Raw genomic sequence first — 18,047 nt, 5'->3', positions numbered from 1 at the left:
ACTCACCATGCATGAAACTTTACTTATATATTTTTTTACTTTAATTTTAATTTTCGAAAAAAAGTGGATCATACTCTATCAAAGTTTCTTGATGATCGCTTTCTAAAGTTTTTCCTCCCTCAGCTTACTACTGATAACCTCTTTTTCGGCGGCCTGACCCAAACAGGAAGTTGTATAAAAGACTGTTTTCCTGGATTGGACTAAATAGCAATAAGGTGTATTGTATCTCCTAGGTACTTAATGCCATACTTTCAGCCTCCATATTTGTTAAATTCTTACTACCATACGGGTGTAATTGACACCTGTGTTAAATTTTGGCTGTAAATCAAAGAAGATGTATAATTATATGGCTTCACTTGACAGCTTGGGTGTCAAATATACTGGTAATCAACGATGTTTACCTCTGGCTAACTGCCGTTGTTTAATAAAAACTTTGTATATTGGAAATACATTTTTGTTATTTCCCTCTGAATTATCCTGTTTTAATTTATTTTGCTTTTAAAAACATAAATTGTAAAAAGACTATAAATGAATAATATTTTAATCAAATAATTATAAAAGGATGGCAATTAAATTGAAGTTTATATACATGTACTAAGTCTGTCTATTCTTTTGATACCTGCTGCCATTGGATATAGAAAAAAAAGACTGAATACAAATCCTAGATAGCATATTTCATTCTTATTTGTCTATACAGTTACCAATGATAAGGATATACATATAAGATTAATCTTTTAACTTTATTGAAAAGCACTTTACGCCCATATGGGCAAATGGCTTAAAACATTATACATAATATTAATAAATATAATGATTTATTTGCAAGCATTGAACAATCAATTATCAAAAACGAAACATTTTATTTTCATTCAAATAGAAAGGCAATAAGAGTACTATAAACATATTACAATTTGATGGGAATTTGAAGAAAAAAACACAATTTCTACATCATACGGTTACATTTTTGACAAAATTTATGTCAAGAAAAAACCTCCTGATCTGAGTCCTAATCTCCTGACCAAAATTTCCAAATCTCCTGATCTGAGTTTTACAGTCCATCACATGTTGCAGGCCCCCCCTTTTGGGGAAAAAATTTGGTTGCTTAGGTAGCAATACACAGTTAGAAGTTTAGTTTCGCATTATGGCCCCTGTGAATTTTTTAAATATGAAAGTTTTTGTACAATAAACATGATAAAATTGATTTTTAGATAAGTGAAGAATAATATAGCCTTCTTAGTGGGTTTATATGAACATTTAGATTGTTTTTAACATGTTTTATAGGCCATTTATATGTTTGACAGTCTGTATTTTCCTATCCGTATCGTCCATAGGTCCATAAATTATTGTAGTGTTTATCAACAAAGATTTTGCGCTCGATCTTTTCAATTCAATTTTATGGAAAAACGAGCAGAAATGCATATGATTTTTTTTGGACCACTTGATAGATATAAACCTATGGATTCAGCAAAGGTATCACTGTAATTGATTGAAATTTACCTTTAGAGCAAATGTTGGAGACTTGTGTGACATGTTCACCCCCCTTTTTTGCTATATTTTGTATCTAAGAAATGCAGATTGTTGCCATGGTTACACCCAAAAGGGATTATATTTCACCCTTAAGACCATTAGAAATCAAATCTATGGAAGATTCTCTTTCTTTAAGTATATACATGCATAACACACATATAAAGCCTTCTTTGTTAGACAGGAGGGGAAAGAGGGTGTTTAAAAATTATGAGTGTCAATTTTAAGTTTTTTTCCTAACTGTGTATTGCTTCCTTACAGTGATATTGTTTGCCTTAAATTACTGGAGAATAAAGGCTTTTTCCCCTGGAGAAGAATCCCAATTTGGAAAAAAAATGGCTTCAAATTATTCCCAAATAGACAATTTTTTTCCCAAACAGTGCAGTCTCAGTAGTAATTGTGCATGAATAAAACTGAAAAACACTCATTTAAACATTTTTCATGCATAAAATGGCTATATGTTTAGATTTGAGGGTCTATTTATTTATCATCTTTGATAATAAGAGGTCTTGTTTCAAATGAAGGTTTACCTCTTAAAAGGGGGTCTGCAAATTGAAGTTCCAGTCAAATTCATGGTATATTATAAATTTCCCAATTTGATAAAAATGACGCATATTTTCCCAATAAAAAAGGGTAGAGGTAGTTTTGAAAAAAGCCAACAATATCACTGCCTTATGAAGCATCACTGGAGCAGGGGTAACACAAATGACTGAATAACACTGTTATTATCCGAATAACACTTGTAATGACCGAATAACACTTGAAATTATAATATTATAGGGTTATTGCATGAATATTGGGGAATATTGTCCCGAGTAGAATTTTATATTGCACGAGCTTGCGAGTGCAATATATGTTCTACGAGGGACAATATTCCCCAATATTCATGCAATAACCCTTTTATTGTATAGCAATATAATATTTGAGAGTAAAAATTGGTTTAAACTAAGATTTTGTCGTTAATGACGTCATGAATTTTAAAGATTTATTGTTCTAGTGCAATATTAGAATTTATTGCACGCTAACTTTTGGTTACGTTCTGTGGAAAATATTATATTGCTATACAATAATAGCACATATTTGTGACTTTTAAACATTGATTATTAAATAATAATATATTATCGATGTATTTTATAACTTAAAAATTAAGAAAGCAAAAAGAGTTCATAAAGATCATTTTAAATTAAGTGTGTACATCGTACATGGTGGCCATTGTAATTTCCGTGGCCGCCATCGTTCGATGTACAAACTAAATTAAAAAAGATTTTAATGAACTTATCTGCTTTCTGCAAATCATTTGTAAGTTATAAAATACATCGATAATATACTAATAATTAATAAGCAATTTTTAAAAGTCACCAATATGTGCTAATATTGAAATTTCAAGTGTTATTCGGATATTAACAGTGTTATTCGGTCATTCGAGGTACCGCTGGAGCAGGCCCCCTCTTAAGCAGTCAGTGTGCCCCCACTTTATATGAAAATGTCTGGATCCCTTACTGACTGATACACCCGACTGCACTGTAAGTTAGCGTAAATATTGATTTTGTTATTGATAATTGCTATTAATTAACTGATTGAAAAGAAAACTAAGCAAAACCTCAGTCAAAAATCGTTTTTACTAGATCCTGATTTCTAGACCTGGGCAGGTGTCTCTTGTACCTATATTTCACAAATATATTCCCGATAGATTTAAGATATTATCACCTAGAATGTAGACTTACACTTAGTATGTTGTATCAAATTGGTCTCATTCTTTACATTTCAACTGAATTGCATGAAAACTCCTGTGTTTATTCTTGTTTGAAGATACCGCCCTGCAAAAATATCGAGCATCAGCGTTGACGATAACAAATATTTTTATTCATGAAATACGGGAAACAAAAACGTTTGATTGATTAAGACGAGAAAAACAAAAACAAAAAAATCCGGATTTTCTCTACTATTTGGTTAGCGAGTCCGGTGTTTAGAATTTTCTGAGAATGGCGGAAATTTGAAAATGGGGAAAATAATCGTAAACTGTAAAGAGCTTATAAAATCATGGTAATTAGATCTACAACCTTAAGAATGCGGTGTCACACAAACAAGAAAACGAAAATGATTGTTCTAACTTCTATAGTAGAGTTTTACTTCATACGTGAGCTAAACATATGTTTTTATTTCATTTTATAAAATATATTCCAATCAAATTTTGAAATGAAGGCAACAGTACTTGTATACCGTATATGTGTTTAACCCATCAGATAATAAAAACGAACCTCACAAAAGATATGTCCAAATAAACAATAAAACTTCATACAATTCTGCATCTAATGGTATCTATTTTATATAAAAAAAAAAACATTTGTAAAGTTATATGGTAATAATTTTTTGAAAAATATTGATTTTAGTTGAAATGATGGGACTTTTTTGGAGTGGGAACTCACTTTTGTCCTATGACTAGAAACAAATTGATAACAACTGTCATATTCCTGACTTGGTACAGGATTTTTTAAGAAAACATGTTTGGTTGAACCTGGTTTTATGGCTAGCCAAACATCACGCTTTAATAATGGCAATGTTAAAATTACCTCGAAAAAATTACTGTTATTATGGACAACATTACATGATAGGAATACATTACTAATTACAAATAAATGCAAGAACACTCAGGACAGTGAAATACATAAATAAATAATGAAATTGGACATTTCATCATGTTAACCACAGAATAACAACAAACATGTAAGCTTAATTTATGACAGCGTTATCTTTGATGATAGAATTATGAACTGTGTGTCACACGAATGTATCAACGCTGCAAAAAGGGACATCACAGCGTCTGGTAAAAGGGGGATGTGTTCTACATTTCTATATTTAAAATTAATCATGTCATTTTTCTTTATTCTCTATAATTTTTTCACCCTATTATTCTCTATTCTATAATTTTATGACCTGATTTTCTCTGGTCTTCAATTTTTAAAAGTGTAGCACATATTGAATATTTATTATTATACTAGTTTTTATGGTGAATAATATTCTTTATATAAATCACTTAATAATTTAGTACTATTGGTTCAGGAGTCCTAATTAATTATTCATTTTAAGATGCATATTTTACATATTTATATAAAACAGAAATAAATTATTGATAATGATTATGTCAGCATATACGATAATTTTTATGTACACAGTAATATACATGTAATCATAGTAAATAGAGAAAAAAAAATTATATACCTTAGCCATTGTCTTTTATTTTAATTTTAACTATTTTCTTTTCTAAAGGCAGGGAAAGATTTCTTTGTGAATCCACTGAAGAGGAAGAACAGAGGCTTGTAAGTTTGATACTATGTTTATATCATTGTTTGTGATCTTAAGAATATTATACATAAATACTTTCAATGTAGAGAGTCTTGTAACAACAACACTTTAGGGACTGCTGCAGAATTTTAACTATGTGTTCGTTCATCAAACTATCGAGAATGGCCAGTAATCTGTAAAAGTGGTTGTATCTCGAGGGTTGTACATGTATGTTTGATTAACATATTTTCGGGAGCATCAGATTGAATTTGAATCTGATGCTCCTGATTACTGGCCATTCCCGATAGTTTGATGAACGAACACATAGTTAAAATTCAACATAAACTAGTGATATTTATACCTTGTCCTTAACTCTCGGTGACCGAAACATTTTACAGCATTCCTGACGCGATTGGAAGCAGTACCTCTGGCTAAGGGAAGCCAGTTGAAATGGTACGGAATTGCTGATAAAATGTCGTCTATTTTGGGGAAGAAAGTTAACAGAACATTCAGACCACACAACCTATACAGTCTATACACAGCCTGACAACTTATTGTATTATTCTTTCCACGATGCAAGAGAACAAACACATGTTGGCAGAATAATTTTAACAAACATTTTCACAACAAAAACATTTTATTTTAATTTCTTTTTATAGTTTATTTACATACTTACAATGAACTTTCACTTTCACTTTCAGTTGCTATTAACAACGTTACTTACCATTGTAACATTGTGACGTTTAAAATTTTAACAACCCGATTTTGTATTTCAGCATGATTTTATGTATTGTTTTTATCCTGATGACGGTGCCCTAGGCACCGAAACATGTTGATCAATAAATTTCTGCAGCAGTCCCTAAAGTGTTGTTGTTATAAGACTCTCTACATTTTATGTTTTTTATCATAACAAACCCTGCATACCCTCGGGTATCCACTTTATGGACTCTACCTTACTACAGACACACCAGGCGTTGGTTCACTTTCGTTTGTAATAAATACTTTCATTGCATGAACATGTTACAGAGATACAGATCAGTTCTCAGTGAGCTTGGTTCACATATGAACATTATTATAGTCTTACAGAATAAAGAATTTTTCCCCAACTTGTCCATGTTCTTTACTGGTATGACAAAAAACTTGACACCAGATAAGTTAAGAGTTTTCAACATATTTAAGTTTGACCTTTATAAAAAAAAATCAAGAATATCTTACAAGAACAGCATGTATAGATTAAGTGTTGTTTGCTTTAAAATTCCAAGGGCAATAATTTTCATGATGAGAATAAATTAGAAATATATCTAATAGGAAGGTTCTTCAAAGTACATCATTCAGGATAAAGGAAATATGGAATGCTACTGAAAAAAGTATGCTTGATAGGCAACCTTCATGACATACATAGCTGAAAGAGTTGTTCAAATTATTCCTCAAAATTGAGAGAGATGGGTGTGCTCCTAGCAAATTATAATTAGACCTGGTTTTAATAACTATTATTTTACAATTGTTTACTTTACAGGAGATCTGGAAGACCAGTGCTAAAATCTGGTAAAGTAATCAACAGAGATAAAGATGGATTCGAAAAAATAGATGATTATTTTTCTGAATCAGGTTGGTAGAAACAGTTACAGACCTGTGGTACTTAGTGGTAGCAGTGATATTGTTTGCCTTAAATTACCGGAGAATAAAGGCTTTTTCCCCTGGAGAAGAATTCCAATTTGAAAAAAAATGGCTTAAAATTATTCCCAAAAAGACAAATTGTTTCCCAAACAGTTCAGTCTCAGTAGTAAAGGTGCATGAATACAAACTGAAAAACACTCATTTAAACGTTTTTCATGCCTAAAATGACTATATGTACAGATTTGAGGGTCTATTTATGTATCATCACTGATAATAAGGGGTCTTATTTCAAATGAGGGTTTGCCTCTAGAAAGGGTGTCTGCAAATTGAAGTTCCAGTCAAATTTAGGATTTATTACAAATTGCCCAATCGGATCAAAATGATGCTCATTTTCCCAATAAAAAAGGGTAGAGGTAGTTTTGAAAAAAGCTAACAATATCACTGGGTAGATATGCTTACCATAAAAAATGTAGTGTTAATTCATATATTAACTTTACGGTAGTTACTTATTTAACAAAGTATGACAGTGTGTTTTGCTAGGAAACTTGTATGCTTTATTAAAAAATAAAGAAATTCAATTATTGTTCAGGTTACATATATCTCTAGTATTGACTTTTTAATTGCCTGTATAAAGTTGGACATTAAATTGGTAGGAAAACCTAGATTTGAATAACAGTGACATTGTGTTTCTTTACATTGTTGAACATACAGGTATAGTAGGAAAGGTTTGATCATGAATTAAGGAGGCTCGCGTGTACAAAAAATCAGCAAAAAATTAAACATTTGTTTTTTCATTACAAATTTTATCTATTACACTATAAGTTATTAGTTTATAATATGGTACAAAAATCACACAGATAAATCGATTTGGGTTGGCCACAGATGACTTAAGCTCCAAATTATCTCCCTTTGGTGCAAAAATGTCATTTTTTGATGTTTGAATTGAAATATCTTTTTTAACTCATCAGTGACCTATATTTTTTTGTTATTGTTTTCAAACAAACTGTACATAAACTAAATAAATGTAAAATTTAAGCAATTTCTGTAATTTAGTTCTTTTTTTATTTCGATATTGCATTGTACCAATATTTCTCCTATTAGTTCAACAGAAAAAAAGGACATTAACAAAAATGTATGCTTTTTTCGGAGGCAGATTTTGAACATTAATGAACGGTGACCCCATATTTTTATTTTATATTTATATTAGGTATAAGATAAAGTTTAATCGTAGAAAAAAATAGCAAAATCCTATATAAGAAAAAAAAGTTGATTTAGACCTGCTAACCCCCTTAAGATAACAAAAACTTAATCTATTTAAATGTAGATGTTGAGTCCAGCTTGAGTTTACACAGATCATCTATAGAGTCTCACAAGTTGGCTAAAGATGTTGAAGATGACAGAATTGTCCAAAGTCAGCCTGCCCCTAGCAGTCGCATGTCTACCAGAAATAGGAACACTTCCTCATACAGATCAGTTGTCTCCTCTGTCAATTCTAAGGTAACTAAAATTACAAAATGAGCTTATCCTTTGTAGAAACATGGCTTCAAAAAATCAAAACAATTTAGTCTGTTAATTCTAGATTTCCTGTCAGAGTAAGACCTCAGACTGATTGGCTTAGAATCAGAATAATATGTCTGATAGGGTAACATGTCATCCTGAGACCATTTTCATCAGATTAATTATAAAAGACAATTCAGTACACAGTTGATATATTCAGATCAGACTTACTGTGATAGGCTTTCCTTGCAATGAGCAAACAAAGAAGGGGTATGATAACCGAAATAATGGGTGGGGGGGCTAAGGCATTCATGCATACACTTTAAATTGGATATTTCATTCAAATGTTCAAGCAATCTTTCTTAAATAACCACCGCCCATCAAATTTTAATAAAAGTGCCACCCCCCCCCCTACCACCCATACAATTAATTCTGCAAAAGCCCTTAGGTGCCTTCATGATTATAGGCAGTTCGTGGAAATTTGGAACTGGAAGTAACATAAATTTTTGGTCATAAAGGGATGAATGGTGTTCTTTTTTTGCCTTTTTTTGTTGCTTTATCAATGAGATTGAGACAGGATAAAAAAAGATATAAACATTCATATCTTGTCAACCTTTCATAGACTTTTACCAGATTTGCACAAGAACTCCTTCGAAATCAAATTGTTGCATCCTGAACGAATTTTCTTTTATTATTTTTTGCCTTTATTTCTGATAAATGGACACGTTTTTTTGTTTGTTGTAAATATCTGTGTCATTTTGGTCTCTTGTGGAGAGTTGTCTCATTTGCAATCATACCACATCTTCTTTTTTTATATATCACTTTTACTTAACAATGTTTTATTATTATATTTTATATACTTGAATGGCTAAGTTTTACTATAAAACAAGTGAACATGGACTTTATTGTAAAAGAAAATTGTTTATCTTATCAAAATCTTCAATAATGTATTGCTATTAAATTATTGTATTCCCAAACTCATATTTACAGTACAATTTTCGCGAAAGCCATCCCAAACTCCATACACCGAGTTTTTTCCTGGTGTGACACCAGGAAACTCCGACATCACTCCCTAAATTCTCGGAGAAATTTGGGAGTATTCCCTCTGACTTTCGCGAAAATCCATTACCTTTTGTTTATTGTATTAGCGACATCTCTCCCAGTCTGGAGTGACGCGGTGTCACACCAGGTAATTAATTGCCCTAATCCTTCTGATCTATGCCGGCACGCGACAGTCAAGGTATGCGAGATTTCTAATGTAATTAAACAATTGTATTTCCTGTCTATTGATTATCAGTTTATATCTGATTGCTTGAAACAAATGAAAGATTAAAATCAAAATCAAAACGTTGTTGTTAATTCTTTTAATTACTCTGTACATCTAAATCAATTTTTAAAAACAACTATATTTGATTTTGACTTACGTTTTTTATCAATAAATAAATATTTAATTTACTAAAAGAGATATAATTGTGTAACAATAAACGGAGACTAACGCTGAATAAGTTAGGGTAGTTTAAAGAAAAGTGACACATCTCAAAGATTTTTATACAAGTAAAAAAGAAAATATTATTCACTATCTGTTATGCTAATAAGTCGTACGCCATTTCCATTTTACGATTACAAAATAAAAGTTTTACAAAGCAAAAGGTTGTTGTTATTAAATGCTTTCAATTGCATTAAAGTTTAATAAAAAAAATCTATACTTGATTATGACCTCGGGTTTTTTTTATCAGTAATTTATATAACTTACGAAAAGAGACATACTTGCGTGAAAATAAACGGAAATTGACGCTGAAGAAATGTGAAAAAGAAAGAAAATTACGTGTCTTAAAACTTGTATATGCAAGAAAAAAAGAAAATACTCTTCACCATTCCTTATGCTTAATAAGTCTACGGCATTTTCTCTATACGATTTGTTAGCATTACTTTAGGATAAATAATACATTTCGGCTACAACAGGAATACTTCTATAGCTGCATCAACTCGTCGTTGCATAATATTCATTTACGCACAATGAATGTAAAGTTTTGTGTTGTATTTAGAACAGTGATCTTAAATATTTTTAAAGCAATTAATTGCCGTGGGAAGACGATACGCATCTCAGACTCAGTGATCAACAGTGCGTAGTTGAACTTGAACTTGACTTTGCTCACAATATTGAATGCTAAAAATAGTGACATCAATTTTGTCCACGAGATTTTTATTTGGCGGGAAATAGTATCATGTAACAGTAAACTCAGGTGACATTTCTGGATAACCGTGGGAAAATTCATTCAAGGTTTAAACTTGCTTTGTAATGATTGACATAAATTTGTGTGCGTTAAGATTGAGGCTCTAGAAGGTACTTTTACAATTGATTAACCGGATTCTAAATTGTATTCCTTTTCTGAATTAACCAACATCAGCCTTTTATTTTTACGTTTCTCAGTCAACAGAGGACATAAAACGGGACATTATTTATACGTCCATAGTCAACACTATATATTAACATGTAGATGAAAACAAGATGCATGTTGTTCAGTTCCTGATGGGCGTTAGTAGAGATACTCTGTGAAAATTTGCTGATCGTAAAAATCCGATCCACATTTTTTTATATATTTCTTTCTTGTAGAACACGATATAATTTCATTTAAATATTCTATTTCATAATTGTTGAAATACTTCTTTTTATATTTCTCCGAGGACTTTTAACGAGCTGTAAAATATGGATTGCGCCAATCCAATTTCATTTTAAATAATTAAAGATCAATAACAGATCATAACGGATAAAAAACACGATTTTTTTTCTCCATATAATTAAATATTTAAAGGTTGTGATTATTGTGTTGTGTCTGGGCGGCGAATGTATCTCAGTATTTATGAATATAGGGCTGCCACATTGCATACAAAACTATTTGTCACTTTACAGTTTCTTTTTGAAATTCAAATATTTCAAGTCGGTAATCTACCGAGGTAGTGAAACATAATATTTTACATTTCAAAATAAATTGAAAGTAACAGAGTTCACTTGTTGATCCGATAAATTAACTCTTGGGTTTAATTTAGATTGGACATATTACCGTAAAAAACATCATTTTGTTTTAAGCCAGTTGATATTAATTATATAATATTGAACTATTAATGAACCGAATATTGCTCACTGAGTAGGTCATAAAAGGTTCTAATTGTGGTAAAATCGTCTTTGGTGAAAAAACAAAATTATGACCTGATCGGACTATAATGAAAATACAAAATGAGTGTTTTAATCGTATTTTTATACGTTTGTATGTTGTATGTCATATGACAATGACATGGGCATATACATACAAGAATAATTATATTATTTTAAATAAAAATGTCACACTTTTATCTGACAATGAAAGGACATTTAAATAACGTATTTTAAACCATTCAGGTGCAATCAAGATTGATTAAATGTACAAAGGTAATAAATCTGGCTAATCCGATGATGTTGTCACGCGTCATTAATTTTCAGTACATCCGATGGGCAATAAACCAATAAACAGCCACGCGGTGTTGGGAGAGAATCTTTGGAGGAAATTGGGAGTATAATCCGTGATTCGCGGTGTCACACCGCTACACTCGGAAATCGGTGATTAGAGTTCGCGATTACATACTCTCTGGGTGTACTGTACAGACCGCTTTTTCTTATGCTGTGTACTTAATCACATCACCTATTGTTAGAACTTTTGTAACAGGACAGTGCAAGTGCAAGGGAAAACCATGATTAAAAGAATGTAAACAAACATGCACTGGATGGTAAATAGTGTTTATTGATTCAGAAAAAGATGATACACCAAATCATTTAATTACTGTTATATCAAAGTTCTATTACTTAATTTTCAAGTGCTCCATGATTCTGTGTTGATTGTGTACAATTCACCATTGGTAATGCAGTGTCAACTCACCCGTTACAAGAAACTTATTTCATATGACTTTTTAAAATACTTATTTTTTTATTTCAGGTTTCTAGCAGTACAAGTAGTTATAACCCTGTGGGATGGTTACACAATAAAAATTATGGAAGGTATAGAATATAATGTTTAAAAGTAGTAGTATTTGTATAACTTGGGTAGTATAAAGTACCCATTATTATTGGTATTGCCCGTGAAAAACAATATTTAATTATTTCATGTTATTCTGAAAACTATAGAAAATATACTGACTGTGTGTGACCTTCATCGGTAATCAAGGTCATTAAAACATGCCCTAGTAGTAGCAGTAGGAGATGAAAGGGAGAAAATGAAAAAGCAAACATGATGAAAGCTGTTACCTAAAAACATACATGTTGTATGAAGTTCTCTAAAATTGCTTCTTTAAGTGGTTATGTTATTTTCCCTGAATACACTGTAAGATTTCAGGGAACAGATTCAAGGGTGCATAGTTCTGATATTATTTTTTATTTTGTCAACCCAAAATCGTAAATATGTTTTTACTCTTGAACATACATGCAAAATATTACATTTCATGAGCATGAATATAAAAACGAAGGTTTATTGTGCTACAGGAGGACAGGTTTAGATATAAAAGCAGGAAAGAACATTCGGAAGAGACCTGATGGATTTGAAGTATTTGAAGATTATTGGTCAGAATCAGGTAATCTTACATGTGTAGAGATTCTACTGTTAATTTAGTACATTTATATCTGCTCTCAATTGGCTTCTTTAAGGGCATATCCAACAGTTTATTTTTAACGGTGAGAATTTTTTCCCTTGAAGATATTTTATTCTTCAATAGACAGAGAATCAAATTTTGCCAAAAAAAATATTAGTCGTCGATTTCGTTTTTTCCAAAAATACTGCTGAAAATTGAACATTTTTGCAATTTTTGAGTAAAAAACGTTTTTTATTTAAAAAAATTAAATATGATTTTTTAATCAACATATACTTATATAATGGGGCTCAAATTAAAGCAAAATAATTCAAGATGGTAAGAAAAATCTAACTTTATCATTTAAAGCATTAATTCTTACTCAATAAAGTCAAAAACGTTATGATGGACCCAAACAATGGCAAGAAATGAACATTTGAAATGCACATTTTTAATTTATTAAAATATTTCTAACGGTGTCGATTTGGCCAAAGTGAGATATGTTATTCTTTGAAAAAAATGGAACGTCATAACGTTTTGAAAAATATTTGTCACCGTACTCGTTTTTGAGAAAAATCAAGAAATATGATATTGTTTACTAAATTCCTTCCGTAAGCCTCACAAATTGCACCAAAAATTAAGACGTTTCGGGAAATAACGATATATTTCCCCGCTAATTTTTCAAAGGCAGTGCGACAGCAGACAAATGTATTTATACACTGTGACTTTGTTGGATATAGATGTCTCGATAGCACTCATATCTCATATCGCATCTTCTTATTTATAATGAACTAGTATATGGACGAGATGAAAATTCAGTTAGTTTAAACATATTTATTTATAGTGGATTGGGAAACAAGTTTTGCAACTAATATTAATTCCCTTTCCACTTTGCGGGTGCGAGTGCTGCCTTGTAGCGGCATTAGCCTACTTTTTTTCGAAATCTACAAGGGTGTCTTTAATTTGCAAGAGATATGGCTCTCTCTTAACACGGGTCAGCCATTTATCGTCCCCTTCCGACAGACTATCATCGTTTCCTCAAGACCATACTCGCAGATGGTGTCAAGGGAGAGCCGAAAATTGAGTTCCTGAAATTTTCATCCCAAACGGGAATCGAACCAGGAACCTTTGTGTTGTGTTAGTAGTCCGATGCACTAAGTTAGGCAGCAACCATTTGATTTTCGAGGGGGGGGGGGAGGCTATAGATATTTTTGGAAAAAAAAAATGTTTCCAGTTTTCAAAGAAAAAAATAATTTGTTTTTGACTCTTGAGATAAAAAATTTGTCTGTTTCACCTTCTGCTGCCACTATTTGTAATGCTAAAATTGAAAGAAAAAAAATTGTTTTCGACTTGTTGCGAAAAAAAAGATTGTTTCTCACTGAAGGCGAAAAAAAAAAGTTTGTCTGAAAAAAAAATCCATAAGCCCCCCCCCCAGAAAATCAAATGGTTGCTGCCTTAGTTTTACAATGAAGTGTTCTTCTTACACTGATTTATATTAAACCGTCTATAATTTCACATATCGAAATTGAGCTAGTGAAATTTTGCAACCAAACACTTGTCTATAAACTCACTGACTCTGTATTACTTATTCATGTTGCAGTTTTGTGCTTTTTTTTCTTTATAGGCTTCTAGCTTTAACAAACATATTTATGTTGACTCTTAGTGTTTTAATTTGTATGTGTCGTTTGGTTGCTGTCGTATTAATGTATACATTTAAAATCTTTTTTCAAAACAAAAGGATTGATTGGACAGGATATAGAAATATTCACATCTCTGGACTTTTCATGTCCGACAGTATATCTTTAATATAATTGGGTGCGGCCATTTAGCTGCTAGAATGTATAGATTTACAGCCTTGTTTAGTCAAAATAAAAATGTCGTATATCCTATGCATATTGTAGTGAGAGTTTCGCGCATCTATACGTTTAAAAACCATTTAAATAAATGTTTCAAGGGATATCCGAACCTTGAATAAGACCTCTTTACAACAACAAATGTAACATGAATCTTCAAATAAGTCATATGGCTGATTTTAACACATTTGTTGCGCCATTTGCAGTTGTAGATGTCATGAAAAAAACCTTTAATTTACAAAACAGATCAGAAAGACAATAACTTGAGAATAAACTCCACCTAGTTTGGCTGCATACAATGTAACCACTGGTGTAGACTACTAAATAACTATATTATTATTGATTAATCAAACAAATAAATTCAAAGAGAAAGCTGCGGAAAGAAATTCTAAAATTTTCGTTTAAAAATAAAATATAGATAACTTCTTTTTAAAAAAAAACTGGAAAACTGTTTAAGACAATTATCAGTTGAGAACTAATGATTTTGCATTACTTTATTACTATATGCAACTAATAAATTGATTGCTTCCGTGCTCCAGTGGCAAATATGTCACGCATATTTACGACGAGGCGAAAGTGGATCTGAATAAATGATTGATACATTATTAAGATAAAGGGTTTGCTAGTGGTAAAACGTATGCCGTACTAGAATAAAGTTGAATAGTCAAAATCTTGAGTTAAGCTATTAGCTTCTGTATATTAGCACTTCAACGCAAAGCTAGATGCTAGATGCAATGATACATGTTAGTTTATGTCGTATTTTATTTTTTTCAAAGAGACCAATTTCTTCTCAAGTAAAATCAAACTTTGAGTTTTCTATCCTGAATGACAAAATCTTGGATAAGTTTGATAAAGAATTAATTACACTTTGTGTCGCATTCTAATGGAAAAATAAATTATTATGCATTTGTGCTCGTTGTTCTCTACTGTACTGTATATTGAAGATAATTTTAATAAAACGGAAACTGAAGTGAGTTTGGTCTATAATTATAAAGATAATTGCAGTTCTTTTATAATGGACCAAGAGGACAACATCTTTTAAGATATGACTTCTATTTCTGTTAATATTCTGTATGAGTTTTCTGTCGATTCCCGCCGTGCCCTTTCCTTTGAGGAAAGAAACCGCCCTTGCCAAACGGCCATAGCCAATGGTGATCCCGTTATGACGTCGTAGAAACAACGTTAAATTACGGGAAACAATAGTCAACGGTTACGTTTGTTATTACCTCCCCTGAAACTGTTGGATATGCCCTTAATTTGGTATTCCCTAAATCAAAGGAGTGCTGGAATACTGTTCCAATGGTTACAAGTTTTACTTTGGAAGGATTTACTTTTCTGTACATTTCTTCATTAACAACCACCGTTTAGTAAATTTGTAAGTGAGTGTTTTACAAGTGACCATGTTGGTAATGCTCTTCATATTTCCTCTAACAGAAAGAAAATAATATTCTAGAGATTTAAAAATATTTCTTCTAACTTTTTGTTGTTCCTGCTAATCGTTTTTTATAATTCTGTATTTGTGTAGATGCTGATAGTTTGATGATATCCAGGAATAGTGCATGTGATACACCTGAGGTAAAAAAATCTTTAGATTTAGATTGCATAAAAAAATAAAAATTACTACTGTGTGTATATTAATATAAAAATAAGGAGATGTGGTATGATTGCCAATGTGATAACTATCCACCAATGGCTGACCCGTGTGAAGAGAGAGCCATATCTCTTGCACGTTAAAGGCACCCTTGTAGATCTCGAAAAAGAACAGGCTAATGCCGCTACAAGGCAGCACTCGCACCCGCAAAGTGGAAAGGGATTAATATAAGTTGCAAAACTTGTTTCCCAATCCACTATAAATAAATATGTTTAAACTAATGTTCAAATGAAATGGATGTTACCATTTATAGCTATAGGCTACAAAATGGCCTTCAATAATGATAGAAACCCATAACACACAGTCTATTTTTTTTTTTAATTAAAAAGACTACAAATAAAAAAAAAAACTTGCTCAGCAACAACTTTGTTATTCAAATGTTTTGAAAGGAATAAGTAATAAAGATTTATTATGATTATTCTATTTGGTATTTACGAAAATGTTAAATTGAATTTTGTTAAAAATAAGATTATTCTACTTTCAAAATACTATATTTACCGAACAAAAATACAAGAAGTTTTGCCAAATTTAAATGCTTTAAATAACTATTTAAAGGAACTCTTGAACTTAAAAAAAATACATACATTTCATTTAAAAACCTCTCTGTAGAGGAATATCACAAATACTGGAGTCCCTGGGCCCCTAGTTTAGAATAAATAATAAGTTGTTAAATTTTGATTGAAACACCACTTATAGATTTTCAAGAACAAATAAGATTCCAATGTTATAAGATATTTATTTTCAACCTATTGTTGCACCATCATATATATTCAATTGCTTTTTTATTATTTAATACATCCTTTGTGTGAAAATGCCATTCTGTATACCTTTGTTTATACAAGTTGTGCTAGTCTATTTGTTACAATAAAGAAAATTCATAATAAAAAAATATAAAGATTTTATAACACATTTGATAGACATAGAAACAACACTTTAATAATATAATATACAAGTAGTTTTTTGTTATGTAAAGTTCCAGGATTTTGAAAGAAATTGAGTAAACAATATATAATATAATGAATGCATTTAATATTTGTCCATTTTCACATACTAGTATAACAAATATCCATCTATAAACTGTCTTTTTCTGTAGTCGAATCTCCACTAATTTATTTCACTTTCATTTTAACTTTTAATTTAGGTAAGGAGTTGATATTTTAGAATACATTATAAACAGGTTTTAAATATATTTTAAAATATGTTCTATGCAAAGTATTTTTTTTTATTATATCTCAAGGTTACATCAGAATTGTACAAATCCTCTATAGAGCCCAAAAATGCCAAAGTTGTGGAGGATGATAGAATTGTCCAAAGTCAGCCTGTTCCTAACAGTCACATGTCTACTAGAAATAGAAACACTTCATCTTACAGATCTGTCGGCTCCTCTGTCAATTCTAAGGTAACTCAAAAACAGTCAGAATGGCCCTGTTAGACCCATTGATACATAGACCTACATAGATTTCAACAGTTACAATATAGAAACATTTAATTGTAGTGCTAACATTAGTTTGATAGAATGCACTCTAGTTTTATTCTGCTCAGACATGTACAATACTCCACTATTTAGACGGACCTAAAATAAAATGATAACCAAACATTACCTTGATGAAGTTGATTAATTTTCCCTGCAACTATTAAGTTTTATTATAAATTGTCCACACCTGGTAACCTATATTTTATTAATCTAAGTCTTTGTTTATCTTCATCAGGTATCCAACAGCAGCTATAATCCAGTCGGATGGTTGCATAATAAAAACTATGGAAGGTATGTTCAGATTTTGTTTAATGTATGTTAATTTTTTTTTACACGAAAAATCAATACACAATGTGACTTTCTTGCAAGATATACATTATAGAGCTTATATGAATTTTATTTATTTTTTGTTTCCTTACAAGTTTGCAAATTTATTAGGTTACATAAATCGCAGTAGAGTTGATAACTCATTTTGTTAATGCCTGTGATAGTGTATCAATGATCTCAACTTAGTACTTATTTGGCCTTTTTAACTTTTTTTGATTCAAGCCTTACT

General features: G+C 31.0%; 2 protein-coding genes across 5 annotated transcripts in view; one reads left to right on the top strand and one right to left on the bottom strand.

Annotated features, from left to right (window-relative positions):
- Window positions 1–3,378, bottom strand: part of LOC143057987 (HAUS augmin-like complex subunit 3) — a 28,575-nt gene extending 25,197 nt beyond the window's left edge. Inside the window, exon 1 of one of the 2 annotated variants that reach the window (XM_076231452.1) lies at window positions 3,249–3,378. The gene's annotated coding sequence lies outside the window, so the exon portion shown is untranslated. The remainder of the gene's footprint in view (window positions 1–3,248) is intronic. The other variant, XM_076231458.1, reaches the window with a different exon arrangement.
- An 85-nt stretch (window positions 3,379–3,463) lies between these two features.
- The window catches only part of LOC143057962 (uncharacterized), a 40,288-nt gene continuing 25,704 nt past the window's right edge, over window positions 3,464–18,047 (top strand). For all 3 annotated transcript variants that reach the window (XM_076231438.1, XM_076231433.1, XM_076231431.1), the window contains exons 1-9: window positions 3,464–3,567; window positions 4,792–4,841; window positions 6,323–6,414; window positions 7,748–7,920; window positions 11,889–11,950; window positions 12,431–12,519; window positions 15,892–15,941; window positions 17,255–17,416; window positions 17,727–17,782. In XM_076231438.1, the coding sequence (XP_076087553.1) occupies window positions 3,565–3,567; window positions 4,792–4,841; window positions 6,323–6,414; window positions 7,748–7,920; window positions 11,889–11,950; window positions 12,431–12,519; window positions 15,892–15,941; window positions 17,255–17,416; window positions 17,727–17,782 (737 nt within the window). In that variant the 5' untranslated portion in view covers window positions 3,464–3,564. The remainder of the gene's footprint in view (window positions 3,568–4,791; window positions 4,842–6,322; window positions 6,415–7,747; window positions 7,921–11,888; window positions 11,951–12,430; window positions 12,520–15,891; window positions 15,942–17,254; window positions 17,417–17,726; window positions 17,783–18,047) is intronic.

Source organism: Mytilus galloprovincialis, chromosome 1 (genome assembly GCF_965363235.1).
Source record: "Mytilus galloprovincialis chromosome 1, xbMytGall1.hap1.1, whole genome shotgun sequence".
Taxonomy (NCBI): domain Eukaryota; kingdom Metazoa; phylum Mollusca; class Bivalvia; order Mytilida; family Mytilidae; genus Mytilus; species Mytilus galloprovincialis.
This window is presented reverse-complemented; position numbering and strand designations above follow the sequence as displayed.